General features: G+C 39.0%; 1 protein-coding gene across 7 annotated transcripts in view; it reads left to right on the top strand.

Moving 5' to 3' along the window:
* Nucleotides 1-27,377, top strand: part of LOC108038297 (atrophin-1) — a 77,568-nt gene that overhangs the window by 22,442 nt on the left and 27,749 nt on the right. For all 7 annotated transcript variants that reach the window (XM_017115087.2, XM_017115095.2, XM_017115070.2 and 4 more), the window contains 9 exons: nucleotides 2,868-3,087; nucleotides 3,149-3,408; nucleotides 6,849-6,982; nucleotides 7,052-7,327; nucleotides 7,391-7,583; nucleotides 8,917-9,041; nucleotides 9,107-9,325; nucleotides 10,213-10,354; nucleotides 10,430-10,505. In XM_017115087.2, the coding sequence (XP_016970576.1) occupies nucleotides 2,868-3,087; nucleotides 3,149-3,408; nucleotides 6,849-6,982; nucleotides 7,052-7,327; nucleotides 7,391-7,583; nucleotides 8,917-9,041; nucleotides 9,107-9,325; nucleotides 10,213-10,354; nucleotides 10,430-10,505 (1,645 nt within the window). The remainder of the gene's footprint in view (nucleotides 1-2,867; nucleotides 3,088-3,148; nucleotides 3,409-6,848; nucleotides 6,983-7,051; nucleotides 7,328-7,390; nucleotides 7,584-8,916; nucleotides 9,042-9,106; nucleotides 9,326-10,212; nucleotides 10,355-10,429; nucleotides 10,506-27,377) is intronic.

Here is a 27,377-nt window from a genome sequence, read left to right as displayed (position 1 = left end):
GATTGGCCAAAAATAAAACCCATAGAAAATCCCAACTTCCTAACTTTACAAACACCAAAGTTATGGCATTTCCGATCAATCAGTTATATGGCAGCTATAGGATATAGTAGGCCGATCCTTATAAAATTTGGTACGTCAAATTGATTGGCCAAATACAAAACACATAGAAAATCCCAACTTCCTAACTTTACAAACACCAAAGTTGTGGCATTTCCGATCGTTCAGTTATATGGCAGCTATACTATATAGTCGGCCGATCCTTATAAAATTTGGTACGTCAAATTGATTGGCCAAATGTAAAACCCATAGAAAATCCCAACTTCCTAACTTTAAAAACACCAAAGTTATGGCATTTCCGATCGTTCAGTTATATGGCAGCTATAGGATATAGTCGGCCGATCCCGGCCGTTCCGACTTATATACTGCGTGCAAAGGAAAGAAGGGTGTGTGCAAAGTTTCAATTCGATAGCTTTAAAACTGAGAGACTAGTTTGCGTAGAAACAGACAGACGGACAGACGGACAGACAGACGGACAGACGGACAGACGGACATGGCTATATCAACTCAGGAGGTGATCCTGATCAAGAATATATATACTTTATATGGTCGGAGATGTCTCCTTCACTGCGTTGCACACTTTTGACCAAAATTATAATACCCTCTGCAAGGGTATAAAAACCTAAATACTTCCCTAGAAACACACAATTGAAAAGAATCTACTATCTAAGTTTTGAAACCCCTCTATTGCATTACATAAAATAATTTCGATTGTATCTGTATAGATAACAATGCCAATCGCTTGTTATAGAAAGCGTTCTTCGAGGTATTAAATATCCCCAAGCAATCAATCAATATTGACCCAAATTATAGACCAAACAAACAATTAATAATAAAACCTAGAGATAAAGAAGTGAGCTGACACGATTCTGAGTATTTTATAATCCCTAGGAAGAGAAAAAGTACCATTAATTAATAAAAGTTACTGCCTGGAATACTTATTTATATCTACTTAAAAGTTGTAAACAACTTTGCGTTAAACAAAATGTGGTTTTAACGCAATCCCAGATTTCCTCCCACTTTGTTTTATAATTAACAGAACAAACGCAACAAAAGTTTTCAAAGAACAGAAAAAAGTTGCCATAAAAAGTTATTAAACGGTCATGACCCCCATATTCGAAATGCTTATCAGCAGCATGAAAAGCACAAACAAACAAACGAGAATGAGGTCTAAAAGAGTGTTTTTATTTTGGGGGTGGGGAGGGGGGTTTGGAAGTTGAGGGAAATAAAGTCAACGAGAGAGCATGAAAAGCGAACATAAAAAATGAACGGCAGAAAAGAACATCTATAAAAAAATATGACGAACTTGTTCTTCCATAAAGCCAACTGTCAGACCTCGGCTTGTAAGTGGGCGTAACAGGGGGAGGGGCGGGGAACAGAAGGTGGAGACGCCACCGAGCCACTGGATCAATAAATATAGATGACATGGCACTGTCCAGATTGATGTGATGTGTGTGCGAGCCGCATGACAAAGCAAACAAACAAAATGGAAACAGAACAGACACAGAAACAGAAACAGAAACACTCGCGCATAAATACTCCCCGTAGGTATGGATACTTTTGTATCTGAAAGTTACCCATGCCGCCAGTTGTCCGTTGTGCAATCAAAATGCGCGCCTATCAATGTCAGAAAATCTGACACAATGAAATACGGAAAGTAAACAAACAATTAAATTTACTTAGTGCCTAATAAAATAAACGAATGTATGTGCCCCGTCTCGCCCCTGGATTTCTAATCTGAGTGGACGGCTGCCCAGATACAAGGGCGATGAAGATGCATAGATACTTAAATTCCGGCGGTCGCTATAAAAGACCAGCAAGCCCCATCAAAAAATACATGAAAATATTCAAATAAAATGAGACAACCTGCTTTGTCGTATACATATTATGCCACTTGTCATTCTTGTTGACGAGCTGTTATATATTTTTTTGGGGCGTTCCAGTGTTGCGTGAGGGTGTTTCCACGTGCGTATATTAATTTGTATAAACACAGATGACGTCTGGTTACGGGTTCCCTAGGGTTTGTGGGTTTGGTGTAGGGGTTTGACAGGTCGTATACGTAACGTACGCCTGTTTATGACAGCGAGGAAGCGGAAAATTATTGTTTGCAGGTGCGATATGCAGTGTGGAATGTACTAAATTTTAAAGAAGAACTCTTGTTTAGAGTTAACGAAATTTAAAGTTTACTTTTAATTATGCGATGTTCATTTTTAAATAAACAAATATTTTAGTAATGTTTTTAACCAGAGCTGCATTGTTAATCTTAAAAATGCAACGAACAAGTTCTTTAGCTTACTGCACAAATTTTGTTTGTGTAATGGTTGCATCACTAAATGTTTTATTCATGCGTGTCTATCTATCTACAAACATAAATGTAATTTATCAATGTCATTTCTATGTCAGCATCTTGAACAATTGTAAACATCAAAGCCGGCTTGCGATCTTCAAGTAGAAACTGAAATTCAATCAAAATATTTAGCTTTAGCCAATTAAAGCTTCGCACTTGTTGGAAAAGTAAATGTATGATTTCTATTTTTGGATTTTTACATTAAGCTGGATTGTTAATCTTTGGTTCATTGTATTTTTTCACATGGCGTAGAGGTCATTATTGCGAATACGACTTAACAGTTGTTTGCTAAAAATCTCATCTTTGTTAATCGATTTTAAATAGAACCATGTTTGTACATTTCACACCTTTTGATGAGATTTCTTATATAAATGTGCTAAATAAATCTGCAAATTTCCGGACTAGTCATTTTGAATTGGCAAAAACTAATGACTAATGGCATTTATTTCAAATATTTTTGTAGGCAACCCATAAACCAGAATTGGAGCGATCCTATCAGCTGCGAAAACGCTCGACGCCCGTGGCCGAAAGAACCACTTTCGTTTGCTACACCTGTGGAACGGATACGCCCTCTTCGCAACTGCGCCTTGTCTACTGCTGTCCAAATGCCGAAAGGGAACCCTATTATCCGTTCATCAAGACCATGAAAGTCTACAAAAACGCTAGTCCAATTAGTCCGCAAGGTAAGTGCGCTAAGTACACGTTTGCTCACCTTAACTAACGCAATTATCTCCCGACATTCAGGCATGGTTCAGGTCTGTTCCACGTGCAATGAGAAGCACACCGGCTTGGCGGAGGGTGGTCCACCTCCAGCCGCATCCAGCACCCACTCCGCTGTGGGTGGAGCTTCTCCAAGTGCGGGACACTCGCTGGAATCGAACTCGGCCATGTACAGTGCCGGCGGAGCGATAGCCGGAAACAGTGGGGTCCAGTTTGGGGGTCGTAACTCTCCATCGGAGAAGTCCCTGGCCAATTCGGACTCTACGAGTAATGTGCGGTTTAGGGTAAGAGAGTCTCCGATAACTGGATGTTTGAATAGGTCTCTTAGGGAAAAAAGAATTTGTGAAATTCCCTGGTTTAGGAATGTGCTTCATGTAGCAATCCGCTTCCAATTTGTTTGTATAGGTTGAACCAAGAATCTACAGAAACCCTTTTGGGTTTAGAGGTTCAGAAGAAAAAAATGTATTTGTATAAATAGAAATATATACATATATATATAAAATCTAGCTTACAGTTGTGACACACTTGATTCTCCTTAAAAATATTTAATGCCAGAAAAAATTTAAGTAAACTGGCGCTCGCCAGAAAGTGGTGATTAGAATAAATAACCATTTAGATTCTGCTTCAAGAAAATGTTGTACCCTAAAAAGAAGTCTTGATTTTTCTTAAGAAAACTGTCTTCAACCGGAGCCATTTGTCATATTTTGCGACATGACTGTTAACGAAAATCTATAAAAAAGAATTGTATCTTAAGTATGCTACTGACTAAAACCCGTTTGTATCGGTTATGATGGGAAATGCCTTTTTCATAAAACCTAATCTTGCCAGTTTGTGTTGAAGAAATCGGTTATTTCATAGATGACGCAGTTGAATGAATCGATTGTCAATAACAATTTGTGAGGTGTACTCGAACGAGATTCTCATTTGCCTGCATCATAAATAATCCATTATGTATGTGAGTGTATTCACTGAGTATCAACCAAGTACGCAAACATGGAAATTTACTCGAGAGTACGCGGGAGATAATAGTTATGGTGTACAAATATAGGAAAAACAATGATTGCACTTATTACAGCAACTGGTGGGAGACTGAGAGGATCGGATCGGATGGGATCGCCTGGGTCAGTAGCAGTGGCACTCGAAGTAGCGATAACATTGCTCACATTTCCAGCGATTAGCCGCACTCACTTGCCCCCGCCTCGGGAAACCGATAACCCAACTGAACCGGGCCCCATTAAAGTGGCAGGCGTCTGGGAGTGGGCCTATAGTCGGCAGATAGATGGCAGTGGATGGTTCACGACCTGAAATTGTTGAGTAATTCATTAGCAACCAGACGGCCTTTGAAGAAAGAGTGGGATAGAGCCAGCCAATCAGCCTTGGGAGTGGGAGTTGCCTGCTTAATACAGCCAGAGTGCTAGAGTAAATTCGATCGCCAGCATGTTAACCAATTTGAGTCAACAAATGTCGAGATTAGATAGCCGGAACCCACGGCAACTCCACATGTTCTCCTCTCGGGGGAAGAGCAAATAAATATAGAGCAAGTGTAGCAAGAGTAGTGAATGAGGAGGGAACCGAAATGAAATTATCGTATAAACAAGACAACACACATGCGGGGGCAATAAAAAACTGGGTAAACTTGGTCGAGTCAGAGTCGGTTTTTTCTGTCAGTTTAAGGCATCTGCTTTGAACCGGTTTACTTGTCTGCTTTTTGCTTAATTCTACTTAAACGCTTTTTATTTATAGCCGGCTGTGGTTCTTGTTGCTCTTGTCCCAGCGTCTTAGTTTTGTTTGTTTTGTTTTTAGTTTGGTTTTGGCATTCTTTTTTCCTTAATTTCTAATTTGAAATCTTTGAGCGTCTTGCCCGAGACAATTGAAAGACTTGTCGTCGCCTAGCTCATAAATTATTACCATCCTCTCAGTTTACTCTTTATATTCGCATACGAATATGCTTAGATTTATGTTTATTTTATTCATTTGTATATAGTAAATACTTTTGTTTAATCTGCCAATGTTTGTTGACTATTTGTATAGCTTAATTTGTCTTAAAGTGTTTTCTCTTTCTGTTTTTTGTTGATTTACTGTTTCGTTTTGCTGGTTTTAGTTTTGTTAGATTGTTTCCTGTGTGGCCTTTGGGCTTTATTTATATTGGTTAAACAGCACTGTGTCAAATTCTACTACAGCTTAAATTATACATTTTTTGGGGGGTAACTCATGCATGATCCGCAGCCTTGACAGAGTTGATTGACTTGAATACAATTATATTGCTCGAATTATTTTCTTGGTTTTAAAATAATTGCGAAATATTTCGTTTTTAGTAGTTTAAACTGTTTGACATTTTTGTTAGCTTTGATTAAACAGAAGTCATCTGTTTGCTAAGCGTGTGGGTCGAAAAAAAGGCGAAATTTCAACAATAATTTATCTTTGAACAGGTGCCCAGCATTTGCTCTAATTTCTATATCTGTGGATATGAATACAACGTGCGTATATAACAACTTGCGTGTATTCTGGGCTTATTCAGGTCATTGCACAATCGGGCAGCGTTTTCGAAACTCGTTTTCTTGCATAAAGAAACAGTAAACTGAAGCACAAAATACGAAATTAAATATAGATAAATGCAAATATTTATCAATACGCCAACGACAATAACAACAACAGTAACTCAATATTTAAACAATTCTTTCCGAATTGTTTACATTTGCATTGTCTTATTTGTTGATTCCTGTTTTCATTTTCATGTCGCTCTCGACTATTTGCATTACGGTCCCAGGGCTTTGAATTGCAAATGTTTGGCTTGGCAACACATGCTCTGAGTGGGATCCATATCTAGTGACTATCATTCCCGTCCTTCCCCCAGATAACACAACAAAAAAGGTTGTAAATGTATTAAGCAAACACCTGCACTCGCACTGAGCCAAGTCATTCAACTTTCTTGAGTGGTAAATAATACTAAATGCTGATAAATACTGAGAGTGCAGATAGTTTTGTAATAATTTCAATCAATTTGTAGGCAGTAAAATCATTCAATCAGATCTGACAAATAGATATAACCTCCTTCTTAGCTTCTTTGTTTGCCGTTCTACTCATTATCACCATGAGATTACAATTTTAAAAAAAGAAGAGAGTTTCCCATTTGACTTAAATGACCCTTGAAAATCAAATTATATTCAAATATAGACAGTGTTGACATACATCAACAAAAATTATCTGAAGTCATGATGGAAAGGAGTGAACAAATAAATCAAAAAAACAGCTGTGCTTAACTTTGAACTCCAGCCATGATTGATATCAGCTTTCGTAACCCCAAACCATCTAATTAGTCCTAAACGGACCGCGATAAGGAGCTTATGGTTTTGGAGAGGCATTCGCTCTCGCCCTCGAAATATAAGTCGCAAAACGAAGGGAGATAAGTGAACCGCACACGGTTCGAACCGGATGGAATCGGTTTTACGGCAAATGCCGAAAGCAAACCCAGTCGAACGCCAGTCATAGTCGAGTGCCTACTCCTTGAATAGCAAATCAATTGTATAAAATATTTAATAAAATTTGGTGGACTTTATTTTTCGATTTGTTTGCTTTGCTGATAAGATTGCTTCGAAGTTAGTCTTTGGGGATCGCCGAATCAGTAGGCATTCTCTGGAGGCGGCGTGTGCGTGATATTCTTAGCAATAATACACAAATAGCTTATACAATCTGAATGATTTCATTTTCATTATATTATTGATAGCCCTACGAGACGAACTCGAACAATTCCAACTCAAACACGGCACGCGACCTCAAACAAATTCGTCGCAGCGATTCGCGCCCAAATTCGCCGAGTTCCAGCCAAGGAGCCATCGAGAATGGGCACGGGCAGTATCCGTAAGTGAATTATCCGGCTATGGCAGCCTGTCAGTACTTGTATCTAAAGCTAACATTTTCATCTTGCAGTTGCTCCATTTGCAAAGTGCTCTGCCCGTCGAACAAAATGGATTGGCTGTCCACAAGTGCCGAGCACATGAACTCCCATGCCATGCACTTCCCCTGTCTCAAGGCCAATGCTGTTACCAGTAATAATAACAATAACAATAATACCAATAACAACAATAATAATAACAACAACGAGCTAAACAGCAATCGCGTGCTGGCCTGCAAGGACTGCAAGGATTACTTGGCCAGCCAGTGGGAGTCCATGGATGCGGAACGGGTTCCCCTCGAGCACAGAAGGTTCTTCATTTAGAATTCCATGCATTACCTTAAACGTGTCTAATTTGTGGTCTTATCTTTCAGATACAACATTCCCTCGCCCATGCTGACCTCCAGCTCACCAAACGGATCTCGGCACGGCGCCATGAGCATAAACACTCCGCCCTCCACGCCATCCATATCATCCTCGACGCCTGCCAGCACATCCATCTACTGCTATCTCTGTGGCCTGCACTCGGACCTAACGTTAGCCAGAGTTCTCTATGCCAGCAAAGAGGTAGAGTCACCAAATTAGTTAGGAAGGTTGCCAACAGAGCAATGCACATATCCAATGTGGTATCAAAATTATTAATTAGGAAAAACAGCGATGGTTCGTTGTTGTAATACAGCGATAGGCACGTTTCAATCTCGCGGGCATGGGAAAGTGTTTTGCCGGAACTCTGCCGACACATGCATAGTATGCTACAGCGGTTTTTACACATTAAATGACAATATGTACTATGCAATTCACTCACGCAAATAAGGCGCCAACATGTCGTTAAACATGTTGTGCTGACAGATGTTGTTAAGTATTAAACTATATACAGTATAATGTAGCTTTATAGGATATTCATGTAAATTAAATTTAGACGAACATTTAGATAATTTTGAAGAAATATTTAAATTTCCACTTCAAATTAAAAGCAGTAAAGCCAATTGTGAATTAAAGAAAAACTCAAAACTAAATGCATTAGACTAATCAAGAAGACTGCTATAACAAATTAAACTCCATACTTATTTTACAGTCACGTTTGTCCAAGAGCTGAAAACTATGAAATATGTCGAGAAGCACTCAAGCTGAACTAATAATATCAGAAGCTCTCATTATACACATAAATTACACATCAGATACAATTTTCAAGCTTTAATCAATCACAGTTAGGCTTTAGTATGACATCGACTTGGGTATTAAGAGATTAATTTGTGTTTCGGCTCAACTCGTTAGACCTTCACTTAATTTGGGCCACATTGTATAAATGCGTTTGTGTGTGCATAATATTTCTGATCGCTTGCCAAACATGTAATTTGCTGATTAGTTAAGGTATTTTCCTGTTGCTCAATGAAGACACAATCGCAGTCAATCAATATAGATACCCAGTTCTGAGTAAATACATTGTTACACGATATGTGTGCAGATTGTTTTAGATAGCGTTCGCATTGGATTACACTCAGTGTAGATGGCAAATAATATTATCTCTGTTATGTGGTGCATTAATTAACAAATGAGCCCGTTTAATTAAGTAATGAAATATAATTTTGTTTACTTCTTTGGCAATCACAAGTATATTACGGAAGAGATAACACCAAAATCCTTTATATTATAAGGTTTTTTATGTGTTCTCTGTTTTATTTTGGAATCTGTATTTACTGTATTATAAAAGCGATAAAAAATGTAGGGCGTTATTTTACTGTAATGCTTAGATGATAAAACTAACAAACTGAAATTTGTCATGTTTGATTTTAATATTTCCATTACTTTAACGTATAATCAGTGTTTGTGTCTGTATCCAATTTACTAGTTTTGTTTTAAAGAGCTTTTGTAACATAATTTCTTTTCTGTATATATTCAGGGTTCGCGTCCTTATTTTCCATTGTTGCTGAAACACAATTCACTCCCCAATGCTGAGCAGTTAAGGAATAACTCGGCCCTGGTTTGCACCTTTTGTTATCATTCCATGTTGAATCAGTGGCGCAAGTAAGTAAACTGCCTTAAATATCAGATGTACAAATAGTCATTAATGGGTTTTCCCCGTCCTGCAGATATGAGGCACAAAGTCCCAGCGTGAATCCAGCGGATCGTAAATATAATTGGCACGACTACAACTGTCACCTGTGCGGCATTACGACTTACCGGAAGAGAGTACGGGCGCTGCCCGTCAACGAGTTTCCCTTTGTGAAGCACCAGAAAAGTGACGATGGCCTACTGCTAGAGAACGGAGAATACGCGGTCGTCTGTCTGGACTGCTACGAGAGTTTAAGGTGTGAAGCTAACCCTAGAATAGTGATCCGGCATTTTTTTTTCAGAATATCATATATTTATCCTAGATACATGTTAACACTTCAAGGTTTAAATCGAACCAGAAGATTTTTTATTTTATTAATCTTAAGATAGATTTAGTAGCAACTAATAGAAGTTCTTTTTAAAAAATGTAATTCTGTAAAATTGATTTGTATTTCCTAAAAGATATGTTTTTTGGGTTGGCTAAAGAAATTCTCGTACATTTCCTTAACGTACGTTTAAAAATTGCCCAACCAGGTCTATCGTAGCGTAATGTTAGATGTTTAGTGAAACAATTTTTATTTTAATTTCTTCAATAGCTTTGGCTTCCTACATCTTGATAAAATGCAAAAATTTTAGAACATTAGATTATAGTTCTGTTGGAATTCGATAAAAATAAATTTTTCTGCCCCCGTCTAACATCTAAAATAAGAGTCTAATACTACAGAAATGGAATACCTTTCTGATTTAAATATTTTCGTTGGTCACGATCAGTCATACGATATGAATATAATATAAAGATATACAAAAGTTTTACTTATTTCCAGATAAATTAAATCATATACATTTCTTTTCCACAAAATTAAATTGGAATTTCTGGTTTATTGCATTTAGTTTTTAACTTTAATACATTTTAGTTTGCTAAGAATATTGTTAAGGTGTAGTTGTTCCGTTTTGTATTTCATGTTAATAGCAGTTCTTTTTGGATGAGAACTGGTTTGCATCACTGATAATAAGGTCATTGCTTTAGGATGATTAGCACAATAAGAAAGTTGTGAAAAACATCATGTGCGCATGAAAGTGAAATCCCATCCCACCTGTCTTTGAGATATTGATTTTACTAATAGAACCTTTTTATTTTGTTTAGACAACAAGCCTCGCAGCACGATCGCTTTGGGGTGCCCATTTCCAGGCGGGCCTACAACTGGGTGCCCCAACCGCCTCCGCCGGAGGACAGTCCCGAGTCCGCTGTGGCCCGTTTGCCCTGCGGCGAGCGCTCCGATCGCATTGTGAGTATTTATTGCCGTTCCAGTAGCTGGGCAATGCAATCTGACCCGTGTCCATGTGCCAATTCTCGCCCCCAGCTCATCAGCAGTGCCTTGAGACCCGTGCCAGGGAAGAAGACCTCGTCGCCGAAGCAGTACGACAAGTCGAAAGAAGGTAAGTGACTCGCCTTTCGGCGGGGGAAGCCGATCTGATTTCGCCCCGACTTCTGGTAATGCGAAACGCCAAGCCAGCGCCCCGAGGTTAGCGGGTTCAAGTGAAACCCAATTCGCGTCAATAAATTTCAATTGGTTTCACTTAACTTTGAGTGTTCGGCGTTGCCCGCTTTGCTCGGACAGTTCAATAATAGCCTTAGCTCGGCTCGTTTAGCTTTTCAAAGCGAATCATTGTTCACTGGTTTGGGGGCAGAAGTATGTCTTGGTTGGAAGATTATTTTGCATTTTGCCACAGAAAGAGTTGAGCATTTGTTAGGAATCTGTTCGTAGTCCGTGTATTTGTTTTTAAACGGATTTCACAGTATTCTGCAAATGCAAAGTGGGTTTAATACGATGCTGTGGCAAGATGTTAAAACTTCCAGGTTCGAGAGTAACCTGAACAAAGCATTTTGTATGAAAAAAAGAGAGGACATTAGATTTTACAGATTCGGGTTGGGAGTTAACCTAATATTTCCTAAAAAGGTCAGTGTTCGCTGTTTTTCGAAGAAACAAATTTTTCTTTTTAATCGTAAAATATATGTCTCTTATATTTATAATCATATTGTTGAATCATACCAAGTGTCTAGCGTTTTGGGATTCAATTTAAGGAGTAGAAATACGCATTTGTCGTTTCCCCAAATTTAATTTTTTCGGTTTATATCATGTTTCGCCCCTGGCACTCAAGTGTGCTTAATCCCACATGAATACCCACCATGCACTCGGATAAATCTCAGCACAAGCTTCTCTAATTGCATTTACCCAATACGAATGCAGAGGAAAAACTTCAACCTGAATAAGAAATCAACTGATTAAATGCCCAATAACAAGCTGAGACCACAAGGAGGGTTCCATGTACTAGCTGTTGTAATAAATATTGATTTTTTATGAATTGCAATGGGGCTGGGGGTGGCGGTGAGTGCTTTCGCCCTCTTTTCTTGCTTATTTATGCAGCAGCAATGGCGTCGGTAAACTTCTTCAATAAAATGCCAAAAAGGAAACATCATAAAAATAAATAAACAAGAGAAACCACAAGCACACAGACGGTCTCTGTATATGGGTGTGTGTATAACTTTCCACACGAATTTTTATGCAGCCCACCCAGAACCACCCATCGAACGAACCACCCATTCAAAACCACCTACAAATGCCACTTCCGACAAAAGAAATCCCCAAACGAAAGGAGAACGAGAACGAACGACCGACCGAGCAAGCACAAATAATAAAAGCAACAGCATAAAGTATTTCGAATTGAATTACTCCGTGTTATCCTGTCAACCATACGAAAACACTCAAGACCATTCAACATGCCACACGCTTCCTGTCCCGTGTACACCCACTGTACCCAGTTCCCCCGGGGATCCGAGACCCCACCACCCACCGTTTAAGGAGTTGGCATCGATTTGCAAAAAGTATATTACCACCCGGAAAGAGGGGGAAAACCCAACCCCCATCCCCCCGTTGCTGCCAATAAAATGAAGTTATGCTCCATGGGGTTGGGTGGTTGAGTAGTTGAATAAGTAAACATAAAACCACTGAATTTACGCTTATTGCACCCGCAAACATTTTGTTTAACACAACAACAGTCGTCGTCGTTGTGACTCCCTCTCCCTATCTCTTTCTGTCCCGCTTGCACCGCCTATGGCTATCTCACTCTGCACAGTGGGCTGTGTGGGTGTCATTTCCGGCCTCAATTTCAAAAGAAGCTCAAATTTCCACACAATTTTCCGGCTTCGCTCTTTGGCACTTTGGCTCGTCTCGTTTCGTTTCGTTTCGTTACGTTTCGTCTCTTTTCGTTTCGTTCGCTCTCGGCATGGTTTTTTGCACCACCAAGTTGGGTTTTCCACCCACCCACCACCACCACCCCGCAAGGAAACCCCAACCACTTTCCCCTCTTTTGACTGACAGCCGTTTCCTCGTTGCCACTTGTTCAGTCAGTCACTCAGCAGGGACCCAATCTCCAACCCCTCCACAACCACAATTCTGTTTTTGCCGCCTTGGTTGTGCTTTTTACTTTTGCCACATCTTGTTGTTGCCCAAGTTGCCACCTTTGCCACAAAAATATTTCAAGCACTCACCACCCCAAACCACCACCCCCCCTCCTTTGTTTCCGTTTTGCGTAGAATAACAGTTACATTATCCTTTTTATTGCCACACTTTCCAGACACGAATGCCAGGACGAGACTGAAAGAAAAGTGTGAACGAGACAGCGAGTTCGGGCAGGGGTGTAGGTTTGGTGGAGGGGGTAGGCGTAGGGGGTAGGGGGTTGAAAACCAGGCCCAGACACAGACATATTTGGCTTGTGGCAAGCTACGACCTAACCCCCGCCACTCGACCCCCCCTCCATCGCCTTTTTAGTTTATTGTGCTCGACCCGCTTTCACAAAACCCCCCCTTTCGGAACTTCCAGGAAATTGTGGGCAAAAAATGTGCATTGCATTTATTCTTGCTAGAGCTTGGCTGACTCGAGTCGCAGTAAATTGTGGTAAACACGAAGCCAAGTGTTTGGAGAGTATTTACTCGGTTGCGGCCCACAGTGGTTCCATCTGCACGCACAGTGGGTCGCATCGTCATTTGCATAATTGGCAAACATGATTGCAGACAGAGGAGTTTCATGCCGAAGAATGTGGAGTGTTGTGTGTATGATGTACATTCAAGGAGAATTATGCAAAACAAAATTGACTTCTAGCCGTAGATTATGGTGATTTTCTTTACTCGTGAATATTCAATAAACGGTGGGTGTTTTTCCGTTTCCGAATTCCGTCGAAATTTGGCGAACTCGAAAACTAAATTTGTTAGTCAAATGTGTAGTAAAGGTTTTAAGGTAGTAAACTTTGGATTTATTAATACATTTTTGAATAAAATCTAAAAAGGTACTTAACGAGGAAGAGTTTCAATTTTGAAATGATTTAAAAAAAAAAATATAGTGCCCCTCCCGATTTACCTGCAAATAATAATCATTCTCCTTTGACAGAAATTGTTGAGTACAATTTTCACAACCACGCCTTCAAATGTTACAAATTCCGCCAATTGATTCGCATGTTAAAACGGTTTATTGTCGTGCCCATTTCGACATAACATATTCCATTCCGAGCAACACGCTTTACATCTTTGTTGGTATCGCAGTCTTACAACTTCATCCCTTTGTAATCATCATCATCTGTTAGCAGCAGCTGATTTATCCCACACACCCACAGCGAAGAGATATGCATATGGTGGTGCTCGTGGCTGTCAGCACATAGCCTCAACTCACTTACAAGGAATTCCCCTTCGCTTTCGACCCCCTCCCCCCAGCCGTTCCTTCTCCTTCCATGTGCACACATAAAGCGCTGATGTGGCATGAAAAAACATATAAATTCTGCCAATCGATGAAGATAAAATACATTTTGTAATACGTTAGCCCACCACCCGATCGCCCCCCTCCTTTATCGAGGGTTTGGGCGGACGTCTGAGGTCAACCGTTTGAGTGTGGGCGTCTTTTGGGAGTCAACGAAGTGTGCAACGTCAACTCGCACACACACAGACGCACAAAAAGGCATTTCATGTGGGTGTAAGTGAAATTTCAAGTGGCGCTACCAAGGCAAACTTCGGCATTGACTCTTAGTGCGCCACCCTCCACATGTGCTTGTGGCTACAGTGGAACCTCCATAACTCAATTCCTTTTCTAAATTGAGTTACTGAGAGTTTTTGGAGTTATGAATTCAAAAGACAGACTTTAATTAGAGCATTAAACTTTGAATAAAGTTTCTTGAATGCCTTATTAATTTTTAGCCTCTGCATTGAAAGTTTTAATTAGGATTGTAATATTGGTTCGGTTTAAATAAATTTGAATTAACAAAGAATACAAATTGGGGTTGGAAGTTCGTTTTTTTTTCATCCGACTATAACTTCTGTTGACCACAAACATATACCAATCTATATTTTAATATAGAAATTCAATTGATAAAGTTATAATCATTGTGGAATGATTTTTGAAAGTACAAATTTTAAAGAGTGGAGTATAAAAGTTAGTTTTAGTGAAGTTTTTTTGTGATGTACGAGTTATAGACATTTGAAAAACTTAAGTTAATGAAGTTACAATTGCAAGAGGCACAACAGTTCGGGCTAAAGAAGTTCTGCTGTATATGTGAGGGCGAGTGTATGGAAACCCTTTAAAAGCTTGTTGTTGCCAGACACATAAACGTTTAGCCCATAAACCCTTGATGTATGGAACATAAACACCACACTTGCAAGTGCCACTCATTCGGTGGTTTCTGGGGATCGGGGTTCCGGGTTCCGGGCAGCTGGGGGTTGGGGGTTGGGGAACCCGAGGTATCGTGGGGATTGTGGCCCTGGTGTCAGTGGTTAGTGGTGGTGGTTGCTTGGCAGCTAACTGCTAACTGCTAACTGAAATCCAATGTGTGTCCGGATACAGGTTTGGGCTTGGGTTCGGGTTTCTGGTTCTCCTTCCAGAGTTCTGGGTCCGGCAACCGCAATGTCAATAAATATGTTACGCCTGACTCGTCCTTTTTTCCGTCCAAGGGGGCTGTTGTTGGTTAGCAATTTGGTTAAACATATTTATTTGAGGGTAGTGGCCGGTAGTTCATTCCGTTCGGCACTCACTGTGTTTTTCTTTTGTTCGATTTTTGCCCGGAACATCGAGTTAGCCGTAACCATTTCTGTATTTTCCTATTCAATTTGAAGGCATCGATTTATTTCCTACAATTGCAGATGCAGCTCTGTAAAAATATTTTTATTTTCGTCTCCCCCATAAAAATGTAGTCCATTTATTTGCACAAAGTTTTCATGTTCAAATTACATCCTTTGCTGCCGAATAAATTGTGAAAGATTTCTATTAGAAGGGCTTATGAGACCTTCGTTGGCTGCCAAAAAGTTGTTGCCTAAAGATAATCTTATTGTTGCTCCCTTTTCCAGCTAATTCCTATGCTGGAACTTTTGGGTTATCAACCTAACTCTTCGTTACTTTTTTGTTGCAAAAATTGCAGTCCCAAATTTAATTAAAAACTTGACAACAACTAAGGACTCGCATACACAAACTGACTTGGAGTTTTATCAACCCCCGAAGTGCAACTGTGAAATAAAATGGAGAAAGGAGGTGAAAGCCCCAAGACACGAACTGCGCGAATTTCTTCTTCTTTTTGGCTCTTGTTGTTGCTTCTGTCGCCGCCATATTTACTTTGTATTTGTTTACGTTTTTATTGTGTGCTTTAGCGCACGAATTTAAATATTTGCCAGTTGCTCCTTGCTGAGAAACAGCAACAGAGACAGAGGTACAACAACATTTGTATGGCACAAATTTCGTTCGTGCTGGTGCACAGGGAAAAACAATGAGTGTTTCTATAATTTATTATATAATATTCATTTTAAAATAGCAGGTTTTAAAATCGAGAGCGTTGACCGATAACATTTTTATACGGAAAATCTTAGCCAAAAAAATTTGTAATAAGTTATTAAATGGTTATTAATAATTTCTAAAACAAACTAAGTTGTTTCGAAACTTAAAAAAATTTCAAAATCCGAATATTTCGATTTTTTTGGTATTTTTAAATAGTTACAGAACAATTTAACCACAATCCTATCTGGCTTTAAAATACCCTATTATTTCAGTGCACCATTGTTGCTTCGTTTATTGCACTTTTCACTTGCTCCACCCTCTCTTTTTCTTCTTTTCGCTGTCTGTTTGTGTATGTGTGCTAGCGCCAAAGTGATTTACTGTTATAAATATTTGCTTGTGAGCTTTTTAAGTACTTTTTCTCTTCGTTTCCTTTGGCGTACTTTGGTTTTTTTTTCGGTTTCGGTTTTGTATTTCTTCGTGCTGGTTGCTTTGCATTTTTTTTCGCCACGTTTGCTTTGGCATTCATTCCCAGTTTATTCAGTTCTTCGTCAGCGCCTAGTAACTGTTTGCTTTATGAGCTCAGACCAGCTTTTGCCGTCCTTCGCCGCCACCCCATTTTCGCCCCTTTCACTTTGTTTGCTTGTTTCTGTTGCATACTTTTCAGCGTAATTTTATTGAATCGTGTTTACCCTTATGTCGACTCGGGTTTTGTTTGTGTTTTCCTTTACTCATTTTTATTACCCGCCCCTTTGTGCCTTCAATTGCTTGCGTTTTTTTTTTGTGTTGTATTGCTACACAGAAATAATCGTACATTTTAAGATACTTGAATGCTGTAATATCTTAACAAATCCGTCGCTATAAATAAACAAATAATTTAATATATTTGAGAGCTATGTTTTGTTTAATTTTTAGCAATTAAAAGTTAACTCCTTTCACAAACTCCCCTTATAAACCACTTAGGCGAAAATTATTTCTTTTAACTTTGCTTTCTAAATTAAAAAAATGATTTAAAAACAAAATTAATAATAAACATATTTTAAAATGTTGTTAAATGTTCAATGTGTGAGGGTCATGTTCATCTTTTAGGCAATACATTGCCTTAACTCATTTCTTAATTCTCTAAGTGTGGATATCAGGACTTAAATTTTTTTGATATTTACTTATTGAGATTTAGAAAATGATTTAGGGCTAGAAGATTCACTTTTTTAAAAATATTGCACACCAGATTTCGTACACTTACTCATTTCTTAATTCTCTAAGTGCAGATTTTAGGACTTACTTTTTTTGGTGTTTACTTATTGAGATTTAGAAAAATGTTTTAAGCCTAGAAGATTCACCTTTTTAGAAATATTCCATAAAGGATTTCGTGGTTTTCTTTCTACTAAAACACCATTGTTTTCTTTAACAGCTAAGCAACACTGTATTCCGCATTGGAGAGTCTCCACTGTGGTTGCACTGCTGATTCTTCACCTCTCCCCGGGGGAATCATTTTGCATTAACAGAGCAAATAAACCAACTTTGTTATACTTTCGTTCATTTCATTTCGTTTGCCTTTGCCGTAGGTTAAGAATGGAATGGGGAAAATGCTGTTGATATTTCTGCTTCTGCTTTGGTTTCTGTTTCTGGGCTTTTGTTCTGCTTGGGTGGGTATTTACCCTGTTTCGCTGTTATTTGCTTGTGTACTCACTCCTCCCATTCTCGCCTTCTCATACCATCTTTGTGTGTGTGTGAAATTGAATGCTCAATTGAGCACTTAATTAGCAAAAACAGTTTTTAATGACGACACGAAAGCTTTTATGCTTTGAATTCTGTGTGCAATGGGGTCCAGTTGGTCTACACTGAGAAAATGACATTGGTGATATTCAAAGCTTATTGATAGAAATATCGAATATCATTTCGACATTTTCATTCGTTCAAATTAATATAATCAGAAAAATGGCAATATCTTATATCTTAATTTCAATTCTACTAATCTTGTGCGTTTTTTTGTGTGTATTCAACAGTTGCGTTAATACAGTGACAAACTTAATTATTGGCACAGCAAGCATGTTAAACTTTGAGGCTATTTTTCTTCTTATAATATGCTGATATTAAAATAAAACAAAATATTTTTAGATAGAATCATTAATTTTATGTTAAATACAAGTGACTTCATTAATTTATCTTTTATAAATAATTTATTAAAAATAAAAAACCAAAGAATGGACCAAATTTGCCTGAACAAAATTATTGGCACACTTGGGTTTTAATTAACTATTTTGTTAAAACTTTATCGATTTGGCCACTTTTTTTTTAATTATCACATTTGCCTTTATAATCTTAATGGTATAATGATTAATTTTATAGCTAAAATTGTTTTAGTGCCTTAAAATATAGGAAAAGTTGTTTGACTTTACAAGTTAAAAATAAAATCAACCGCATGTGTCCAAAAATTAAAATTAAATAAGCAGGATCAATGCAAATCGAAAGTCAACATTGGGGAAATAATGTCCAGAAGCCATTTTTCCCATTCGGAGTCCTTTGTACATTTTAAAGGACCCACGCAGTTGCAAAATGCAGGGCACACTGGCTAATCCATGGCTTTGAGAGGCCAGGAAAGCGTAAGGATCGTATAAAAGGACAATGTCAACCTCCAGATCTCCTCAACACGTATCGAAGTTGATGATAAGAAGGACTTTGGTAAGGATATTCACCCAACAGCCCTTTTTCAGGCCCTGCATGATGGTTTCTACAAATGAATTGCTCCTAGAAAAAATCCATCGGCTTGAAAAGGGTTCTAACATAAGCTCTTTGCTCGGGGAAAGGATTATTAAATCATACGAGAAGGTTGAAAGGACCCAAAAGTCGATTGGCATACTCAGATATAAATTTCACTGAACTAAAAGGTTTTTTTTTACTTTTAAAATCTATTGATTTCTTTTTGGTTCAATTCATTTGTAGAAACCATCATGCAGGGCCTGGAAAAAGGCTGTTGGGTGAATATCCTTACCAAAGTCCTTCTTATCATCATCTTCGATACGTGTTGAGGAGATCTGGGGGTTGACATTGTCCTTTTATACGATCCTTACGCTTTCCTGGCCTCTCAAAGCCATGGATTAGCCAGTGTGCCCTGCATTTTGCAACTGCGTGGGTCCTTTAAAATGTACAAAGGACTCCGAATGGGAAAAATGGCTTCTGGACATTATTTCCCCAATGTTGACTTTCGATTTGCATTGATCCTGCTTATTTAATTTTAATTTTTGGACACATGCGGTTGATTTTATTTTTAACTTGTAAAGTCAAACAACTTTTCCTATATTTTAAGGCACTAAAACAATTTTAGCTATAAAATTAATCATTATACCATTAAGATTATAAAGGCAAATGTGATAATTAAAAAAAAGTGGCCAAATCGATAAAGTTTTAACAAAATAGTTAATTAAAACCCAAGTGTGCCAATAATTTTGTTCAGGCAAATTTGGTCCATTCTTTGGTTTTTTATTTTTAATAAATTATTTATAAAAGATAAATTAATGAAGTCACTTGTATTTAACATAAAATTAATGATTCTATCTAAAAATATTTTGTTTTATTTTAATATCAGCATATTATAAGAAGAAAAATAGCCTCAAAGTTTAACATGCTTGCTGTGCCAATAATTAAGTTTGTCACTGTATGTATTTAATAAGAAACGATATATTCCAATTTAAAATTAAACTTTTAAATTTATTTGAATCTTCTATGTGTTTCTTTCTAAATTGTTTATATCCATGGTGCTTGGTTTTCTCGTTAATTTTCCATGTTTTTTAAGCCGCCCATTCAAGGGTTGGGAGAATCCCCGTTTATTTTTAAGCACGTGTCGGCTTCTTTTCTTCACTCACCCACTCCATCGTCTAGTGGCATTTTTCTCCTCTTTCGCTCACGCACACAAATGCCTGCATGCGTCCGGCATAATTGTCGATGTGATTAATGTATTTTTAAGTGCATCATTTTGAGCATATTACCAGTTTATAGGGGTTAATTTCGCTCCCCTGAGCACTTTGCATGCCATTCAGGCCCCTTTGGCATTTTAATTGAATTGTTGCCATTGCTTTGCCCGCTCACGTTGTTTCCGATTGTTGTCGTTGCTTTTGTTGGTTGTTTCTGTATGGTATTTATTACCGCTTCCTTTACTTTTCTTTTGTGCTGCGTTACGCCGCCTCACGATTTTTTAATTAACGCTCATTTGGTTAAGCCAAAAGTGTTAACATTGTTTCGAAGCAGCAGAGAGTACAGAGTAAAATATAAGTATATTAATATATGATTCTGAAATGTTTTCATTTTAATGTTTTTTAATGACAAGCTTTCTTTATAAATATTTAAAATTTGAGCCATGAGTATTAGATTATATAATATATTAATGAAAAAAGAAGAGTAAAAATAGTTTCAAGCGTGAATTTAAAAAGTAAAAGAAATTTAAATCAAAATTATAGTAAATATGTTATCAATAAAATCAATGTTTTAAAGTTTAAAGAATTAGGAATTCTATTCCTATTTACTCTCGACTTAATTGGGCGAGTGTAACAAAATCTTGAAAGACTTTTGAATTTCGAGACTTATTTCCAGTTACGTATTCTTTTGCGTATTTTTTTTAGCCTTCGTTGGCGAGTTTTCCATCCCCCAAAGTTGTACCTCGAACTGCGTAAATCCGCTTCTCTTGAATCCCTTCGCTTGCCCCCGAAATCGAAAGACAAACATCAAGTGGCATTGGGATACATCATAAAATACTTCAGTTAGCTGATGATGATGATAATGATGCGGATCCTGCTCCTGGGCATTCATGGGCCCTTCATGCATCAGTGGGCAACAACAACATTTGCAAATTCAATTGAATTGATACACGCACCACTTGTTAACCATTTCGGCCTGAACGAACCACCCAGTCACTAACCATCCACCCATCTGTGTATTCCAACTAGATATCCTGCTATACCACCGTCCATCCATACATCTATCCATCTACCATTTGCAACCACCACCCATGCCCCTGTGCGGTCGTCTTATTATTGGTTTTACATACACATCCGTTCCTCAAATATCATTAGAAGGATACGCATACGCCTCCCATGAATCCAGGATTGCAAGTCAGTCAACAGTGTGGGAGGAGGGGGGTGAACAGATTGACAGCGGGTGAGGCACGAGGAATTGGTGGTTTGGCACGCCGGGTTATTTGAACAATGGCTTAAGGGCCCATAAAATCACACAAGGGGTTATAAATCCATTTGCAAAACCAAAATCCAAAAATATCCCAAAGCCAAACAAGGAGCTTACCTCTACCACTGCTCTCCTTTCCCAAAAAAGGCCTATTTTCATGGTCTGGTGACATCACTTGGCAGTATCTTCATGCACATACTCTTATATATGCATGTAAGCATTTGCCCCGGGCTTAAACCCAAAAAAAAAGTTTATGTAAAATGGGCACTGAGCTCGTGACTTGGATGATTGATCTGCATAAGGAGAGAAATTGAAGGGAGAGCCAGATTACCATAGGTTGGGTAGCTCAACCACAAATTGCCCTGAAATGTATGCTAGGATTTACGGAAAAGGTTTCTAAATGTGATAATTTGATAGGAAAAGGATCTGGAACTGTACAGATATAGTTTTTAAAAATGATTTTTACTTCACTCAAACATATACGTCTATTATATATATTTCTTGGAGAATTTTTATAAGAATACGAAAGATCTCGGCAAGCAATGTCCAACAAACAGATATCCTAAACTTGTTTAAATGTGTTGATCAAAAAGAAAAGTTAAAATTAGTTTTATATTTTTTTTAAATATTAAAATCGTTAAGTTTGTATATAAATACTTTTCGATGTATTCAATACAATATGTACTTATGAAATACTCCTAGTAAATATATCCTGTGCTTAACATGGTTGATATTTTTCTATAGAAAATATTAAAATGGCAGTTTATCTCCTGGCCCTTCAGATTCTGTCAATCAAAGTTCACACTTTTATGAAAAATAATCGTTCATTGTCATACAGAATGTTGTTTTCCCCTTTTTTCTTGGGCTTTACAAAGTTTTCAGTATGGCGGAAGTGGATGGAATGGCGTTGCCATGGTGCTGCTATGGATGACACAAAAGTCGTCTATGCTGGGGCTCTGGAATTGTCCCCCTGCATCAGCACTTTTGACGACTTGCTCGCTTATCCGGCCCTGCACCTGAGCTATTTTTGCACTTTTCACATTTGCACCGAACGCACAACCCCTTTCACCCCTTCTTACCCCTTTCGCTCTGCGTTTTGATGGAGCGCGTAGTTTGGCCATAAAAGTTTCGCAGCTTGCCAACAGCAGCAGCAGCAGCAGATTTTTATTAGTTTTTCACGTTCTGCATTTTCCGCGCGCGCTTTTCACATGCCGCTGGAATGCCGGAGCCAGCCGAAGCTCGGTTTATTGTTATAGCAACATCGTAAAAATTTATCATGCTCTCGTAGTTGGCAAAACGACAACACCCCAACCACAGACACAAGAAGAATTCAACGAAAAAAAATACAAAAAAAATAAAACAAAAGCAACAATAACAACCACACTTCAGAACAACAAAAAAGACGAATAAGAACAACACAAAGCAGAGTTATCGCATTTTTATGACAATTTGACGACGACTTTCATTGCAATTTTTAAGGTGGCAAACCGTTTCCTTCGAGGGCCAAACAAACCCAAGTAGCGCACAAAAAATGGTTTATATCTATATCTTATACGGACTAATAGTCTGGGAGTTGTGATTTGTGCAGCATGGCAGCTGAAAGTTGCTCCTTTGCTCATGGGTACTGAATCTTTAATCATAACGAAAAATTGTGATGCAACAAAAAAAGAGGGATAGTTGAACATGAATTGTTTAACAGCAGATGGCAGAAGTTTTTACATCTTTTTTAAAGGGCTTTTAAACAATTTGCTTAATTTAGCGAACATGATTAGAAAAATATTTAAGGAATTCAGTTAGAATGATAACTTATTAATCTATAACTTTCTTTTATAATAAAATAATAACATCTAGATAAAAACTCCTAACTCGCAAGTTATCTTGATAGAAATGTGATGCCCCAAAAATGCTCCAGCAATCAGTTCAATTTAAATTTAAAATACCTTAAGTTAGTTTCAATCTGTTTTCTGATTCGAATTTTTTCAAGCTGTGCACTATTTGATTTTGGAAAGCAGCACAAAAAATGCTCGTAAAATAGTTTCAACTTGAATTTCTCAGTTCGATTTTGTGCTGGACGAGTAAGCGCTCTATTAGGTGAAAAATAACCGAAAGTTGGCTGGCATCTGAAAAATTAACACCAAAGCTAGAGAGGGAAGAAACGGGAAAGGTATATAGAAAGACAGACAGAGAAAGAGAGAGAAAAAGGAGAAAGAAAATTTGAAAATATTCTCACATTTGAACTTCGAGCAGGAAACACTAAAATGCAATGCCAAAAGCGACAGCGGCAACAAAAACAAGGTTACCAACCGACTGGAGAAGTGCAGAGAGTGTTTACCCCCATTTCTCCCAAAGAGAAACCTCTTTCTCTCACACTCTCGCTAATATTCCCCCTCCATTCCCCGTTCCCTTCCCCGTTTTTTCAGCAAGTACAATCTCTCCAAGCCATGTAGAACAGAGCAAATTTCTCTTGATTTCTCTCCGGGTACCCAATGCTCGGTGTATTTCCCTCTCTCTAGGTCTCTCGGTTTCTCTCTGGGATCAGGACTCGCCACCCTGGCCACCTGTCTAATCGGTGTTTGTTAGTATATAAATCTAAAAGCTAATCCGCTTGTATTTCCGCTTGGGCGCTGTGAGGTTAGACCGGAAATTCCGCTCTACATGCAGAATGCAGCGCCAGAAACAGCAGGACTCGTTAAGTGGGGGCATTTCCACCCACAAGGACGAAAACGAGGATTTTTCGAGGACGAGGACGAGGCTGCGTTCCGCCATTCTAGGAATATTGACGCTGGGTGTCGACGTCGGAAGTTGTGCTGTGCGCCGGTTGTTGTTGCTTGTTTAGGGATTTGTTGTGGCAGCCAGCGTACACTTGCTCACCCTAAATGGCTCCCGCTCCTCTCGTGCAAATATTTTTTTTGTTCAGCTCGGGCAGAGAGGGATCTCTGTGTGGGTGAGTGCACCAGCTCCCAAAGCTCTGACGCCTGTGTCAAGGTATCGATGGAAAGCCGAATTCAGGAAATGTGTTTTTTTTTCGCCTGCATGCAGAGCACTAAGCGAAATTTTTAACGGTATTATAGCTTATTTGTATTGTTGGGATATGGGATTTATGAACAATAGAAGGGAAAACATGAACGAAGAACTTATTCAAAGTATTTTAATTTGCCATTCTCGCTCAAACTTCTAAGAAATGGTAGTATTATTTAAACATTTTTTTTAAAGTTATTATGTTTTAGGATTTGGAAACGGAAGAAACCGTATTGCAAAAACAAAATATTTAATACTCTCTTTATACCGTTTATCACATTTTATTTAAATACCCTGCAAATTAGCTTAATTTCAGGAATTTGCTTCCAGATGAATGTTGACTTTGAAGTTTAAAGTTTGAACTCGCAATTCACAACAAATACATATTTGTTGTATTTCATTTCTCTCAGTGCAATTATCTGTGTATCGCAGATTGCTTCGCTTGCATTGCTGCCGTTGTTGCTGCTGTTTGCTCTTGCTCTTGCTGTTGCTGTTGCACATTGCATGTTACCGCTGTGGCACGGCACCTATCCACATAGCTATAACACTCGCTCTCCTGCTGTCTCTCTCCCACACTCTCTGTCTCCCTCGGTTGCTCTCAGCTGAAGGATACGAAGGCATCGTATCCTGGCCACACGATTCGTGTGTGTTTGTCTCGGCTGGAAGATGGCCTGCCAGTTGCTCCTTGAGCCCGAAACTGCAACCAAAAAGGGGCCTGCATGGGGCTGTGGTGCGGGGGAGGTGCTGGGGTTGTGCTCGGGTGGTGCTGGTTTGATTGTGATGTGGATGTGGTGCATCCACCGAGAGCAGGAGACGACCCAACCACTGAGAACCGAGAGCGAGAACCTGAAAAGTGAAAAACTTTTGACTGGAGCTGCTCTTCTGGTGGGAATGGGCATGGTGCAGTGGGTTGGTTTTTTAGTGGGTGTTCCACTGGGTGGCTTGATGGGTGGTTCCCGGTGCGGTGACTGCGGGTCAGGTGCGGAGCTTGTGCTGTCAGTTTAGCACAAAGCCATATCCGTTATGAGCGGGCGAAAAGAGCAACAAACTGAGCGCTCAGCCCGGATTTGCTCGTCGGTTCAAAAGGGCAAGTGGGGTAATGGAGGGGGCACACACACACACACACACACACAGATATCTAGAGTGGCAGATAGAGACAGGTAGCGGGTGAGCGAGAGAGAGGGACTGCTTTTGACCACTGGCCAAGTCCGAAGCGAGGGCTCGTAACTAATAACCAAGTAAATTGATACGTGACCCTGCATTTAAATGCCATTATTGCCTACGCCCCCAGACAACCCCTCGAACCCCCCACCCCTGGTGTACCCACCAACCACACCCCCTCCCCCCTTGTTTTGTCCACCCGGAGGTCAGTCAAGTGAGTGGAGGTCCTGCTCTTGGGCCTGCGCTTGACTTGCGACCACCTCGCAGCCTCACAGACTCAAATTCTCGCAGGAAGTGCGGGAAATCAAGCGAGGAAAGTGTGGGGGTAAATCGGAAGGGGGAGGCGTATCCGGACCAGGGGTAAAATGGTGGAGGAGTCGGTCGACTCTCGACTCTCTGCCAATTTGTGATTGGAATTTTTGATGAGCCCAACTGACGTATTGATTGACTGACTGTGCACACAGGACAGCACCGCACCGCACCGCAGCATCCTGCTAGCATGCAAAAATTCAGCCCTCCATCTCATCTCATTCAGTTCACATACCCTTGGACCCCTCACGTCCCCTTCACGTCTGTCAGCGGCAGAGGAAGTCGAGGAAAAAGTTCTCCGAATAGTAGGAAGCTGTGGCAACTACAGTCGCACTTCCTTAAAAAAATTACGGCTTTGGCTTTAACACTAATTTTAAAAATAACCTAGAAAATATTAATGAATAAAGGTAGAACATTTTCAAAAAATCTAAAAAATATATATATTTAATACAAGTTTGAACCATGTATATAGTAATAGAGGAAACAATTGATCTGAATTTTATTATAGTTAAAAAACTGTTTGATATAGGTCTAAAAAGGCCTCTCTGATAAAAGTTCAAGTTAACGAAGTCCTACTGTTTTAGTAGAGAGAGAGCGAGAGAGGTGCAGTGACTAGCTTAACTTGCTCGCTGTATTTTTTTTTTGGGAGCAAGTGAGAGAAGTAATCGCTACATGTGTATGCTGTGCATCCAGCCACTTTTCACTGCCCAACATTCCGCCCACCCGCTGACCTCAAGTGGAAGTTTGCCTGCAAGTCCTTTTCGTTCTTAGAACAACAATTGTGCGAAGCAAGGCGACTTGGCGAGTTTTCCTCCACTGGTGACTGCTGCTTCCTTTCGGACAGCTTTTGTGCTACTGTGAGGAAGTGTGTGTGTGTGTGAGTGTGCCGAAGGAAATGGCTGCGGAAATGAGCACGGAAAATTGTACACACGACCGGAAACTTGGAAAAGTTTCGTTGTATTCCCAGACAGTTGCAAACAGACCATCCCATCCCGCACATCCCTTTTCCCGCTTGGCTGCTGCGACTGCCCGCGGGTATGATTAAAGTTTTCCTTTTAATTTCTAACAATTGTGTTTCGGTTTAGATTTGGGTTCTCGCTTTCCTTCCTCATCCTTTGCGGTTTCTTGACTCGTTTGCCCTACGAACCAAAGAAGTGAGCATATTGATTTCTGGGGAATACCATTCAGAATTAGTTCACTGCAAACTGTAATTGAATGGGACATGGCAATTATTTTTGACTTCACTGCATTTCGAACTTTTAAGTTTAGTTCGTTAGTTGCTTGTAATTTAATTAATTATTATATGCATTATAAGTCCCCAATTTCTTCTTTGAACAGTTATTACATTACCAAATATTTTTCAATGTGTTTTGCGTTACTAGAAACTAGATATTTTGGTCAAAGTATTTAATTTTTTAAAAGATAAAATATCTATTTTTTTTAAACTAAAAAACCCTCTAGGTGATGATACTAATTTTGAAGTATTTATCTATAACTAATAAAAATAATATTGAATATTATTTGAAACACTAATTTTGGCTTCGAAACATAAGGAAAAAGTAAATCGGGCTGTATATAAAATGAGTTTTGTAATTATCCTTTCATAATTATCACTATTGTGAGGCTACAAGAATCTATTACAATCACAAAAGCTTTTTGGCATCGTAAAATGTCTTAATTAGGCTTTCGTTTGATAGTTCATTAGTGCGATTAAAACTCTTCTTGCCGATTTGCATTTCCCTTCTGGACAGCCTTCACGTGTCCATTAGAAAGTGTCGTCATGGAGCGATGGGGCACTTATAATCTGCTTCCGGTGTCCAAGAAACAGATCCACCAATTGCCT

The sequence above is a fragment of the Drosophila rhopaloa genome, unplaced genomic scaffold, assembly GCF_018152115.1.
Source record: "Drosophila rhopaloa isolate 14029-0021.01 unplaced genomic scaffold, ASM1815211v1 contig_115, whole genome shotgun sequence".
NCBI lineage: Eukaryota > Metazoa > Arthropoda > Insecta > Diptera > Drosophilidae > Drosophila > Drosophila rhopaloa.
Note: the sequence above shows the minus strand (reverse complement) of the source record. Positions and strands in the feature narration are given on the sequence as shown.